Source organism: Sebastes fasciatus, chromosome 2 (genome assembly GCF_043250625.1).
Source record: "Sebastes fasciatus isolate fSebFas1 chromosome 2, fSebFas1.pri, whole genome shotgun sequence".
Lineage (NCBI taxonomy): Eukaryota > Metazoa > Chordata > Actinopteri > Perciformes > Sebastidae > Sebastes > Sebastes fasciatus.
Genome location: NC_133796.1, coordinates 7,825,230 through 7,840,010, shown reverse-complemented (window position 1 = coordinate 7,840,010; position 14,781 = coordinate 7,825,230). Strand labels below are relative to the sequence as shown.

Here is a 14,781-nt window from a genome sequence, read left to right as displayed (position 1 = left end):
CAAGTAGTATTACAACAACACTATAATATCCAATATAAACCTATAGGTTGAGACAGTATATTACCTTAAATATTTTTATTTTTGAAAGATTGTGCGGGGTTTGCTATAATGCATAATTCTGTAATAATATTGGCAAAATGAATGCACTTGGTGCAGTATATTTCTGTTAATGCATTTGACTAAAACACTGCAGTGTTTTAGTCAAATGCATTAACAGTGTTCTACGAGGGAGTATTAGGGCTACATGAGGAAAACAAAATTAATATGAGATTTCAAGAATAAAGTCATAATATTACGAGAATAAAATCATAGGTTTATGAGGAATAAAAAGTCGTAATATTATGAGAATAAACTCATAAGTTTACGAGAAAAAAAGTCGTAATATTATGAGAATAAAGAAATAAGTTTACGAGAAAAAAGTCGTAATATTATTAGAATAAAGAAATAAGTTTACGAGAAAAAAATCGTAATATTATTAGAATAAAGAAATAAGTTTACAAGAAAAAAGTCGTAATATTATGAGAATTAAGTCATAATATCATAAAGTAGTAATTTTAAGTTTATTTTATTTTTTCTCGTAAAATTATGACTTTATTCTCATTAAATTACGACTTTTTTCTCGTAAAGTTATGACTTTATCTCGTAATATTACAAAGTGTTTTTTTTTTAAATTGTATGACTTTATTCTCATTATATTACGACTTTTTTTCTCGTAAAGTTATGACTTTATTCTCATTATATTACGACTTTTTTTCTCGTAAAGTTATGACTTTATTCTCATTATATTACGACTTTTTTTCTCGTAAAGTTATGACTTTATTCTCATAATATTACAACTTTTTTTGTCTTGAAAATAGTATGACTTTATTCTCATTAAATTACAACTTTTTTTCTCGTAAAGTTATGACTTTATCCTCGTAATATTACTTTTTTTCCTGAAATAGTATGACTTTATTCTTATTAAATTACAACTTTTTTTCTCGTAAAGTTATGACTTTATCCTCGTAATATTACTTTTTTTCCTGAAATAGTATGACTTTATTCTCATAATATTACAACTTTTTTTGTCTTGAAAATAGTATGACTTTATTCTCATTAAATTACAACTTTTTTTCTCGTAAAGTTATGACTTTATCCTCGTAATATTACTTTTTTTCCTGAAATAGTATGACTTTATTCTTATTAAATTACGACTTTTTTTCTCATAATGACTTTATTCTCGAAATCTCAGATTTTTTTTCCCTCAATGTGGCCCTTACCTACTCCATCATAGTATAAAATGTTTTTATTTTTTATTTTTGAAAGAGTGTGTGGGGTTTGCTATAATGCATAATTCTGTAATGATATTGTAAAAAAAATAATGCATTTGTTTCTGTGTATTTTTATTCATGTATTCGACCAAAACACTGTACGCAGCAAGTCACAAAATCTACAACCGAAGTTCACCCCCTGAAGGCATCGTTCCACCTGTTTCACCACCAGGTGACAGTAACACACCAAACACACACCTTGAACTACACAAAACCAAACAGAGAAGAAGGAAATCTGTCGGTTCATTTCCTGGTTGCACATTTCTAGTCCAGAACCTCCTCCTCTGTTCCTCTGGTCGGATTGTTGTTTTTCTTCTCATCATCTTGAAGTTAGAAACTAAACTCGACCGATAATGTTCCGAGGCTTCGGGACGTGGCTGGGTCTGGAGAACCAGACGTACACGAAGACGTCTGAGGAGAAAGAAGAGGAGGACCTGGTGGTGGTGGAGCAGGAAGAGAAGGTGGTGGAGGCTCAGAACGAGGTAAACAAACAGCAGCCAGCTGACGAGGATGGAGAACCGGAGGAGATCCAGGAGATCAACGAGCTGAACGAGCTGGGGAAGGGACTTGGTGGTGAGAAACAACTGCTTCTGTATTATTACTGAAACGATAAGCTAGGTAATTAGTAACATGCCTCTCAGTGGCTCAAGGCTTTGGTTGCTTTAATCGTCGTGTTTTTAGTGTTTCTGTTTCTGTTAACTCATCATACACACATTAAACCAGGACCAGAAGATTGTAGTGTTTGCTAAAAGCTTTCCCCGTTAGCTTTGTTGTTTGTTGTCCAGTAGGGCTGCACAATATATCCTTACTTTATTGTCATGGCAATGTCAACTTGCACAACAAATTAAAAAAAAACATTTTTTTGGTGTTAGTTTAAAGGGAGTATCAGTAAAAATTTTGAATTCAAAAATGTAAAATTTTTTCATTAAAGGATTTTGGAAATAATTTCCTTCATTTTTTTTACATTTTTTTTTTATTCAACAAGTTGAATTTTAGCAGAATACTAAAATTAGCAGAAAAGACAGAACTACGGAGCCCCTTAAGGGTCACAGCAAAAACAATTTCTAGAGAACTACTTTTGCGTTACCACGCAGTATTTTGCGTTCCTTCGCAATATGGAAGTAGACATAGTGTATCACTCAGAAGGAATGGAAGAAGAAAAGTATTGCGAGAGAATGCAAAATATTACAAGATATCGCAAAACATATTGCAAGAGAGAACGCAAACACAGCCCTCAAAAAATCTCACCGTGACCCTTTGAGGATTTTGGAAATAATCTCCTTAATTTTTTTTTTATTCAACAATTTGTATTTTAGCAGAATATTAAAATTAGCAGGAAAACAGAACTACGGAGCCCCTTAAGGGTCAAGGCAAGATATATTTTTTTTGAGGAATACTTTGACATTACCACACAATATGGAAGTAGAAATAGTGTATTGCTCAGAAGGAATGGAAGAAGAAAAGTATTGGGAGAGAATGCAAAATATTACAAGATATCGCAAAACATATTGCGAGGAAACGCAAAAGTAGTCCTCAAAAACAATTCTCACCGTGACCCTTAAAGGGACTGTTTGTAAGAATCAGAAATGCTTGTTAACAGCGACACCTGTGGCCGTTAAGTCAACGAAAGTCAGCATCTTGTTGTTCGCGCTTGTGCTCGCTCTACATAGACATGAACAAGCATCGCTCAAAACAGTGAGGCGACACTGGGCAGGTAAAACCACAATATCACTCTATATTTCACCTGCTTGGCAGTAATGTTAGCTGACCAGACGAAGGTCTCTCCATGAATCAGTGTTGATCCTGGGGTTTGCTTTTCCTTTTTCAGCTTCCCGACCGCGGTCTTTTGCAAGACGGGCTTCACTAGATATAACTTTGCGGTTTTGGTGCTTCCGTGTAGTTTGTGTTGGAGTCTGAGTCTGAAAAGCGTAGCAACACGCGAGTGCGCATGGGACACCGACCCGGATTGATTTATACGTGTAAGAAGTTACAAACAGTCCCTTTAAGGGCCTCCATACAGAACTTAGTGCACTTTAATAACTGTTTATTTATCACAAGTAATATCGTTATCGCGATATTCAATGTTATTATTGCACCTCATATCGTGCAACAAGAGGATATGTGACTGCAGGAGGAGCTGATAGATTTGTGTTGTGTTGTCGTTGTAGCAATGTTTTTAGTATTATACCCACAATATGATTAAGTTGTTTTCACCCACACTGTCTTCTGACCTTCCTCCTCCATCTGAAGAATACATCTTCAGTTTTGCCTCCAGTGCCACCAAGAAGATCTCCGAGTCAGTGGTGGAGACGGCTCAGACCATCAAGAAGACTGTGGAAGAAGGGAAAATCGACGGCATCATAGACAAGGCATGTTGGTATTGTCGCCTGTTTGACAAGTTTGGCAGCATGTATAAGACGGGGGTAATGAGTGGAAGGTTTCACTTGTTGTCAAGAGCAGCAGTTTGACATAATTATCATGACAAGTACTTTTCCTCTAGTGAATGTGTAACGATATGTGTGTGTGTTATACTTGTGTATTTGCAGACTTTCCTAGGAGACTTTCAGAAGGAGCAAGAGAAGTTCGTCCAAGAGAAGAAGGCAAAAAAATCAGGTAAAATCAGAACAAAGGGACAGGAATCATCTTTACAATGTATAATCAATTACTTACCAAGTAATCTCTCTCAAATATTTTTTTTTATTCTGTGAAAGGCCCCTTGATTTAAAGGGAAAACTAGCTTCCAATTAAGTCACTTTCTTTGCACTTCATGGTTTGTTGTGCTAAACACTACAGAGGATTTGTAGGAAGTCTAACAGTGGGAAATTGTCACTAATGTAGCAAGTAACATTGAAGTGAACCCGTGAAGTCACTTTTTCACAATAGGGAGAAGCCACAGCTAAATCCAACAGAAACATACTGAATAGTAAGCAGAGTATTAATACGGCTTTATTGGCTTGATGAGGATTTGTAGTTTTCAGAACTCCTCCCAAAAAGTGTCAATATTAGTATCCATCGTAATCGCTGTTAATCCAAGCTAGCATCAGCTCCTGCATCCATGTTGCCTTTCAAGCTCAGCACTGTTTCTAAAGGGACATCGAGCAAACAATACAGATGATCCTTAAAAACACAGCACCAAGCAACGCCTTTTCCTGCAAGCATAATGGGTTTAAAAAAAAAAATACAATTCAATAAGTCAATCAAACTTTATTTGTATAGCACTTTTTATACAGTACAGGTTAGTGAAATTCAATGTGCTTTACAGGGACTTTAAAAACAGATAAAATCAAGACAGTACCAATATAAACAGTAAAACAACTGGAGAATAATGCACATGAAAAATAGAAGAAAAAAAAATGTAAAAGTCAAAATGAATTCAAATTGCAATCTTGCAAGACTGTATTGACAGAAAACATGTTAATAAGACCAGTGAGTGATGAAATACCTCTCTGAAGCCTAGTTCTGTCTGATGGTCTTATGTACTTTGTGTCACAGCCCGACTGAAGGTGTGTGTGTGTGTTTGTGCTGATGTTTGTGTCCAGAAGCAGCAGTGCCTCCCTGGGTCGGCTACAACGAGGAGGAGACAATCCAGCAGCAGATCCTGGCTCTGTCAGCTGTAAGCAAACACATCATAATCTTTATGAACGTGTCAACATGTCTGCGACATTATCACTCTTTATCTCTGGATATAATTAGCCCTTTACACTGAGCTCTCTGGCTGCTGATTCTAGGACAAGAGAAATTTCTTGCGAGACCCTCCCGCCGGTGTTCAGTTCCACTTCGACATGGAGCAGATGTATCCTCTGGCTGCAGTGATGCTGGAGGAAGACCAGCTGCTCAACCGCATGCGCTTTGACCTGGTTCCTAAACAGTCAGTAGTCTTTCAGAGTTGTGCACGTGGTTGTGTGTGTGTGTGTGTACAGTATGGATTTTGATTTATGGGCCTATTTCTGCAAGAGTTTTAAAGGGTAACTTTGGTATTTTTCACCCTGGACCCTAGTTTCTCATGTTTTTGTATCTAAGTGACTAATGGGGACAACGATTTTTTAAATTGGTCCAGTATTGAGGGATAACGTTGTAACATTATGCATTGTCAGTGTAACTTTTCGTCCACTAAAAGTGCTTCTTTTTGCCATTGATAGACTCAGATTGTTATTATAAGGGTCTGACAACATTATGGAAAGGACCCTACAGAGAAATAAAACCTTTTTCTTACCTTTCGCTTGATCTGGTCTGTTACAGTGTCCAAGTTCTGCTCCAGGAGAAGTCTCGTTGTGAAATCTGAATATCCGTATACTCTGACGGCCATCGAATTTAAAGACCTCATCCACATTGTGGAAATCATCTAAATATTCAGCCATGTCATTGAGAATCTTTTAGATAACACTAAGCTACTCTATCTGTACTCCAACACAACAAACTCTGCCTGTCTGGCATTCACGTTTCCACCATGGATGTATTCCACTATTCCACCGTTGTCTTCCAACAGCACGTCTTCAAAACGAGACTTCTCCTTGAGCGAGACTCTTTCCATAATATCAGACACTTATAATAACAATGAGAGCCTGTCATGGCAAAAACAAGCACTTTTAGTGGACGTAAATGACGATGTCAGCTTGCCCCAATAGGATTACATTGCTGTCTGTGAACAGCTGCCGTCTACAGCGCTCTCCCTCAATGCTGGACCATTTTCAGAAATTGTTGTCATTATTAGTCAGTTAAACACAAAAATGTGGGAAAATAGGAGTCAGGTAGAAAAATACCAAAGTTACCTTTTAACATGACACTTTTTAAAAAAAAAAATGTTTTTGTCATATATTATATTTGCCTGTTTTTTGTTTTTATTTGAAGCACATTGAGTCTACGCCTGTCGTATGAAATGTGCTATATAAATAAAATTAGATTGAATTGCATTCACCTGTGGAATCAACATAAAATGATACTATAAAATGCATGTGTTTGTGTTTGACAGTGTGAAGGAGGAGGTTTTCTGGAGGAATTATTTCTACCGGGTGTCTCTGGTCAAGCAGTCGGCTCAGCTCACAGCGCTGGCAGCCCAGCAGCAGCAGAAGGACGGTGAGGACAGAGCGGCCAGTGTTTCACCTGAGGACGTCGTCTTAACAGGTCTGACTTTCATCCACATTTCACCTGTTTATTCACACCAACAGGCCAGACTGCCAGAGCTGCATTTTGCTTCTTTTATAACTACACATGCACCTCACAAGCCTCTCCCAACTCACTGTACTATGCTTGGATTGGCTAGTACTCCCACTACGACCTTCAACAGCAAGATGCGTCAAACTCTGTGTAGATTCAAACTCCAGAAATATGTGTATGCATTGTGTTTTCATCATAGTTATGAAGCCGTGTGTGCTCATGGTTGTTTTACAGCTCTCAAATCATTATTGAACTGAGCACACGTGCATGAACAGTTATATCAATTACTTCTGCTTGTCCCACAACTCGTTAGACCTGTCGATGAAAAACTGTGGCTATTTATAGCACGCATACCAGTAATTGATCACATGTTTATGTAGTCATGTAAATGTGCCTTTGATTGACATTTTACAAATCACTCTGCATTAGGGCGTGGCTACCTTGTGATTGACAGGTCGCTACCATGGCGTTGTCCGGTCTGGGAGTTGTCCGTGTTTTCGTCTTAGAACTGTAACCCTTTCACAATGCATTTTCAGTTTATGAAATTAATTGTAACATTTTGGTCGCCTAAAAATGTCTTATTCGGCGTTTGGTTGTACTTAGCTCGACCCTCTCGTGTCGTGATGACGGACAAATACCCATAAAATGGGTGCGCATTTGTAAAGACTGGTGTTCTACAATAGAAGATGTGGAAAGAGAGTAATCTGCTTTGCCACCGTATGCGTCTGTGATTTGTGAATAACTTATTTCACCACTAACACAGCGTTGCACTTTTTTGATTTGTCATTGGGAACAGCTCATTGATTTCTGCTTTGTTCTCTGTGGGGAGAGTGTTTGTGCTCTTACACGTCATTGGAGACCTGGAAGCAAAAGAACTTCCAGTTGAAGTTGTGGTATGACTGAGCTCTGTAGGGTGGAGCTCCTGGTGTAGGATCAGAGGCCATCCAAGCTTAAAGTGATGTTAGGAATGATTGTGTGTGTTGTAAAAAGTCACGAGAAGCATGTCTTCAGTTCTTGCCATCCACCTCATTATTATTCAACTAGTCATTGCTGTGAATGGCACTCCTGCTACACATAACCTCAGACAGGGCTGTGGTTTTACAGGTAATCCATAGGTCATTGAGTGGGAAAACTAACAGTACTGTATTCTTTTTTATAGACAATGTTAGACCAAAAACTCCTCCAGTTTCCATCAGCGACATACAGAAGGTAAGAGTACTAAAATAAAGACGTGTGTCTTTCTGTACTTTCCAACAATCATTCTAAAACTTAAAAGCGAGTAGCACAGTCAATTGCCTTTTTCTGTCCCGTCCGTGTGACTCGCAGCCGACTCAGGAAGACGAGGAGGAGATGTCGACAAGTCCCGGAGTGTCCGAGTTTGTGAGCGATGCTTTCGACTCGACAGGCATCAACCAGGAGGACCTGAGGAAAGAGATGGAGCAGCTGGTGCTGGATAAGAAGGAGAGCGTCCCCTCTCCCGATGGTTAGCTTTTCTAACACTTTCTGATTCTTCAGCTAAATGTTGTCTCCTAAATTCTCTCATCGCACAGCTGCAAGTCTTTACTGTACCTATTCAGATAGTTTGGATGTTGGAAAACAACATTCTGTGATTGTTTTGAGTGGTATTATATTGTGGAGTAAATAATTGTCTTGGTCCTGTGAGCGGTTACAGATAATAAATGGATGGATGAAGTGATTGTCTCACTCATAATCTTCCTCTTACATTCAGATGAATCAGCAGACTGGGAGAAGGAGCTGCAGCAGGAGCTTCAGGAGTACGAGGTGGTGACTGAGGCAGACAACAAAGACGACCAATGGGATCAAGAGATTGAGAAGATGCTGCAGGCTGACGACAGCTAGACAAGTACCGCGTGTCTGTCTCCTGATAAGTGATCCGGCCCAGAATGGAGGAATAGTGACGGGTGATTCACAAGGGGGATGAACTTCCACATTCTCTGCTCCACCCAACTGTGATTACTATCCTGTAAATGTTCTCATGTACCCGATGAAGGGGTAGATCCAATAATAGCAAGAGTGTGTCACCTCTGCTGGAAACAGTGGGTATGTTCAGACATATTAGTAAAGTTCATTGCTCCTTCCTACTTTTATCTACTCGCTTTCCCTTACCCTCTCTCTTTGTCATGGCGGGGAAAAGACGCTAGGGGGCGCTCCAGTACAAGCACAGTGAATTTTATAACGGAGGTGGCTTGTTTGAAATGACATGAAATTGTATCTCTGTTTCCACTGCTGCTTTCTGGTGGGTTGTACAGTAAAGTCTCGGTATAGTTATAGTACAGTAAAGTCAAATGTAAAGTTACATTTCTGTAAATAAAGAAGATTCTAACACTATACTTAACTATATTTCCCTTTCATTACACCTGCTTGTCATTTTACATTTTGTACCGCGCTTTCACAAACTCCCGTGTGCATGTCTGCTTTACTTTGTTTTCTCTGCAACTGAAGTACTGTACATTTTCTGTTTAACCTGTCATCCTTTAATAAATATTTATCTGTGATTATGGACAATATACATCATGTTTAAAGTGGACACAAAGCCCAGGGGAACTAGGTTTTAAAATGACAGAAACTATTGTTTTGAACAATGCTACAAAGCCTTTTTATGAAGCTAAAACACATGGTATATGTACATTAAAGGCAACTTTACGGAAGCCCTGAGAGGCAAGTGAGAAAAAAAAAGATATATTGTTTTAAGTTACATTTTTTTAAGTCTGATCAAAATTGTTTTCTCTCCTGTGTTTATGACATAGGGTTTGCCAGGCAAAGTCTGTCCTAAATCTGTGATAACCGGTGGAAAACAAGTTTCTCCAGAATCAATTTTCTATGTTATTTTTTTTCATCTGTGGAAACGGGTGAAAACAAACGTTTTGGCAGGTGAATTTATTTTATTTTTTGCTCATACTTAATTTAGCCACAAGAGACTGAAGTGCACAACTACCCCATGTTCTAAATAGGATTAAAGTATAGTATGTCGAAAAAAGAAAAAAAAAAGTCATAGTATAGCATGTTAAAATTTTAAAAAAAAAAGTCATAGTATAGTGTGTTGAAAAAAGTCATAGTATAGTATGTTGAAAAATGTCATGGTATAGTATGTTGAAAAAAAAAAAAATCATAGTATAGTGTGTCAAAAAATTAAAAAGGAGAAGTCATAATATAGCATGTTGAAAAATTTCACCAAACAAATTCATAGTATATGTCAAAAAAATTCACCAAATAAAGTAAAAAAAAAAAAGTCATAGTATAGTATGTCAAAGAAAGTCATAGTATAGCATGTCGAAAGATTTCATGAAAAAAGTCATAGTATAGTATGTCGAAATTTTTTTTGACTTTTTGGCTTTTTTCATGAAATTTTTCGACATACTATACTATGACGTTTTTTGATGAAATTATTCAACATGCTACACCATGACTTTTTTTCATGAAATTTTCCGACATGACTTTTTTTCATGAAATTTTCATAGAAAGTCGTAGTATAGTATGTCTATATTTTTTTTGACTTTTTGACTTTTTTCATGAAATTTTTCGACATTACTTTTTTTCATGAAATTTTTCGACATGACTTTTTTTCATGAAATTTTTCGACATGCTAAGACTTTGTTTCATGAATATTTTTCGACACACTATACTATTACGTCTTTTGATGACATTTTTTAACATTCTATATTATGACGTTTTTTGATGACATTTTTCACTATGACTTTTTTTGATGAAATTTTTCGACATAATATACTATGACTTTTCTGCATGAAATTTTTCGACGTACTATACTATGACTTTTGTTGGTGAAATTTTTCGACAAACTATAATATGACTTTTTCATGACATTTTCCGACATGCTATGCTATGACTTTTTTCATGAAATTTTACGATATGCTATGCTATGACTTTTTTTCATGAAATTTTACGACATGCTATGCTATGACTTTTTTTCATGAAATTTTCCGACATGACTTTTTTTCATGAAATTTTCATAGAAAGTCATGTATAGTATGTCGAAATTTTTTTTGACTTTTTGACTTTTTTCATTAAATTTTTCGACATGCTATACTATGACTTTTTTTCATGAAATATTTCGACATACTATACTATAACTTTTTTTCATGAAATTTTCCGACATTACTTTTTTTCATGAAATTTTTCGACATGCTATGCTTTGACTTTTTTTCATGAAATTTTTCGACATGACTTTTTTTCATGAAATTTTTCGACATGCTAAGACTTTGTTTCATGAATATTTTTCGACATACTATACTATTACGTCTTTTGATGACATTTTTTAACATTCTATATTATGACGTTTTTTCATGAAATTTTTCGTCATGCTATGCTCTGACTTTTTTTCATGAAATATTTCGACATACGATACTATGACTTTTTTTCATGACATTTTTCAACATACTATACTATGACTTTTTTTCATGAAATTTTCCGACATGCTACACCATGACTTTTTTTCATGAATTTTTCGACATACGATACTATGACGTTTTTTTCATGAAATTTTTCAACATACTATACTATGACTTTTTTCGACATGCTATACTATGACTTTTTTCGACATACAATACATTACTTTTTTATGATTTCTTTTGACATACAAACTATACTATGACTTTTTTTGGCGAAATTTTTCACCCTGCTATACTATGACTTTTTTCTTGAAATTTTTCAACACACTGTACTTTGATTTTTTTTTCATAAAATGTTTTCGACATACTATACTATGACTTTTTTCGACATACTATACAATTACTCTTCCATTCCTTTATTGGACATACTATTTTATGTCATTTTTCTGACTTCCTTCGACTATGATTTTCTTTTGACTTCTTTCGACATTCTATACCAAGACTTTTATTATCACCTTCTTCGACATTGTATACTATGACTTTTTTGGACATACTATACCATGACTTTTTACGACATACTATACTATAACTTTTTTATGACTTTTGTCGACATACTATACTATGACGTTTTGTTTTTATTTTTTTAGACATACTATACTATTACTTTTTTAGACATACTATACTATAACTTTTTCAGGCAATTAGTCATATCATCAAGTACATCAAGTCATAATATTGTACATTGGAAAAGTAATTAAAAAGGAGTTGTATAGCATGCCAAAAAAAATAAATTAAAAAATCATACTATAGTATGGCGAAAAAAGTCATCTTAAAGTAAAAAAAGTCATAGTATACTGTATAGTATGTTGAGAAAAGTAAAAACAAATATATTGCTCCACCTCTACTGGTGGTCACCATCAGAGACAGAGCAGCCTTCATGGAGATAGTAAACATTTCAGTAAGTTGCTCATGGAAATTTCAGTAATGTTCGTCCCATTCAGACTGGAAAGTATCCCTTTCATGTGGATGATAATTTCAGGCAACCCGTTCTGTATGACTTCAAAACTGAGTTGATGTTGAGTTTGACATTTAATATATGGTTTTCATGGACAAACAATACTATAACTTTTTTTCATGAAATTTTCCGACATTACTTTTTTTCATGAAATTTTTCGACATGCTATGCTTTGACTTTTTTTCATGAAATTTTTCGACATGACTTTTTTTCATGAAATTTTTCGACATGCTAAGACTTTGTTTCATGAATATTTTTCGACATACTATACTATTACGTCTTTTGATGACATTTTTTAACATTCTATATTATGACGTTTTTTCATGAAATTTTTCGTCATGCTATGCTCTGACTTTTTTTCATGAAATATTTCGACATACGATACTATGACTTTTTTTCATGACATTTTTCAACATACTATACTATGACTTTTTTTCATGAAATTTTCCGACATGCTACACCATGACTTTTTTTCATGAATTTTTCGACATACGATACTATGACGTTTTTTTCATGAAATTTTTCAACATACTATACTATGACTTTTTTCGACATGCTATACTATGACTTTTTTCGACATACAATACATTACTTTTTTATGATTTCTTTTGACATACAAACTATACTATGACTTTTTTTGGCGAAATTTTTCACCCTGCTATACTATGACTTTTTTCTTGAAATTTTTCAACACACTGTACTTTGATTTTTTTTTCATAAAATGTTTTCGACATACTATACTATGACTTTTTTCGACATACTATACAATTACTCTTCCATTCCTTTATTGGACATACTATTTTATGTCATTTTTCTGACTTCCTTCGACTATGATTTTCTTTTGACTTCTTTCGACATTCTATACCAAGACTTTTATTATCACCTTCTTCGACATTGTATACTATGACTTTTTTGGACATACTATACCATGACTTTTTACGACATACTATACTATAACTTTTTTATGACTTTTGTCGACATACTATACTATGACGTTTTGTTTTTATTTTTTTAGACATACTATACTATTACTTTTTTAGACATACTATACTATAACTTTTTCAGGCAATTAGTCATATCATCAAGTACATCAAGTCATAATATTGTACATTGGAAAAGTAATTAAAAAGGAGTTGTATAGCATGCCAAAAAAAATAAATTAAAAAATCATACTATAGTATGGCGAAAAAAGTCATCTTAAAGTAAAAAAAGTCATAGTATACTGTATAGTATGTTGAGAAAAGTAAAAACAAATATATTGCTCCACCTCTACTGGTGGTCACCATCAGAGACAGAGCAGCCTTCATGGAGATAGTAAACATTTCAGTAAGTTGCTCATGGAAATTTCAGTAATGTTCGTCCCATTCAGACTGGAAAGTATCCCTTTCATGTGGATGATAATTTCAGGCAACCCGTTCTGTATGACTTCAAAACTGAGTTGATGTTGAGTTTGACATTTAATATATGGTTTTCATGGACAAACAATACTGTTCTAGCTGAATGGGAGGAGGAGCTGAGGACACAGTGCAGAGGTGGGCGTGAAGAAAGCCAGTCGAGAGAGTGAGTAAGTCAGTGTGGAATGATGGGAAGGAGGCCTGGATGTTTTGGTATAGTAGAAAGTCTGTAATCATGTTAAATGAGACAAACACATAGCTATGCTTGTGCCAACCAGACAACCCAACGTGTCTCTGCATGCTCCATACGTTTCTGTAAAAGAGTGGTGGAAACAGATGGGACGCTGTCTGGAGTGTCAACACTACTCCCACCACAATTGGATACAAAACGAATGATCGAATATAACATGAATAAGAGAATAAATACTCATTTGCAACTGTCAATCAATACAAGGATCAATATCAATGTCAATATGCCAATGTCTGCTGTGCCTCTTGTCTTCTTCTTGGGTTTCAGGTGTGTGTCCAAGCATATAATGTGAACAGACTGCTTAATGAATAATTCTCCATGGCAGCGTGTTTTCTCTTTGTTGTGTCTCTCTTTCTCACACACACACACACACACACACACACGCACACACACACACACACACACACACACATCACTCCCATCACAGCATCACAGTCAGGGTCCACCAGCTGGTTGTCACCATGGTGACAAAGCCCGGCAGATGAGGACCCATGTGTGTTATTTATTGCTTGTGTGTGCTGTTGGTTTAACAATCTTTTAATAATGCATAAAGGCAGGCCTGTGTGTGTGTTTGTGTGTGTGTGTGTGTGTGTGTGTGTGTGTGTGTGTGTGTGTGTGTGTGTGTGTGTGTGTGTGTGTGTGTGTGTGTGTGTGTGTGTGTGTTTGTGTGTAGCCCATAGCCTTCAGATTTTCTTGTCTGTATTCCAGACAAAGAGACAGAATAAACAGAGATGAGAGATAATCGTTTTGTTACAAACACATCACTGATTGTGTGTTTCATGTGTGGTATGTAAATGTAATATGCTGTTAGGCACAAATCCTCCAATTGTTTTCAAATTTGTAACATTTTACAGCAACAGTCTATACAACACTCTTTATAGCCTTCCAGGATACAAAAGGAAAGTAAATGGGGGGAGTTTTAAAGAAAAGGATGAAGGGTGGAACAGAAAAAGAGGGAAAGGATTAAAGGTGCTGGACTGAGAGGAGTGAGAGATGAGGGTGGAAATATAGGGGAGAGTGAAAAGAGAGAACAAAGGAGGAGTTGAAGAGGCAGAGAAGGAGCTGCATGGCTGCTCAGACTACCCGCCACTCATTTTGCTACCAAATAGCCCCGAAAACTGCAGAGAGAAAATTCAGCGTTCATTTTTCATCATACCAGGTGGAAAACAGGAGTGTTAATACAGAATATGATACAGTTCTATGTATGAAGAGATGTCAGAAATGTTTAAATGTAAGGAAATTCTATATTTCTCAGCTGGAACCTGTAAACTACAAGATTACTACTCACGGT

General features: G+C 35.9%; 1 protein-coding gene across 1 annotated transcript in view; it reads left to right on the top strand.

Annotated features, from left to right (window-relative positions):
- The window catches only part of LOC141783314 (synapse-associated protein 1-like), a 223,446-nt gene extending 214,466 nt beyond the window's left edge, over positions 1-8,980 (top strand). The window contains exons 2-10 of the mRNA XM_074660552.1: positions 1,579-1,883; positions 3,561-3,679; positions 3,857-3,923; positions 4,850-4,923; positions 5,039-5,178; positions 6,280-6,431; positions 7,624-7,673; positions 7,791-7,947; positions 8,194-8,980. Of these exons, the coding sequence (XP_074516653.1) occupies positions 1,664-1,883; positions 3,561-3,679; positions 3,857-3,923; positions 4,850-4,923; positions 5,039-5,178; positions 6,280-6,431; positions 7,624-7,673; positions 7,791-7,947; positions 8,194-8,324 (1,110 nt within the window). The 5' untranslated portion in view covers positions 1,579-1,663 and the 3' untranslated portion in view covers positions 8,325-8,980. The remainder of the gene's footprint in view (positions 1-1,578; positions 1,884-3,560; positions 3,680-3,856; positions 3,924-4,849; positions 4,924-5,038; positions 5,179-6,279; positions 6,432-7,623; positions 7,674-7,790; positions 7,948-8,193) is intronic.
- Positions 8,981-14,781: the final 5,801 nt, after the last annotated feature.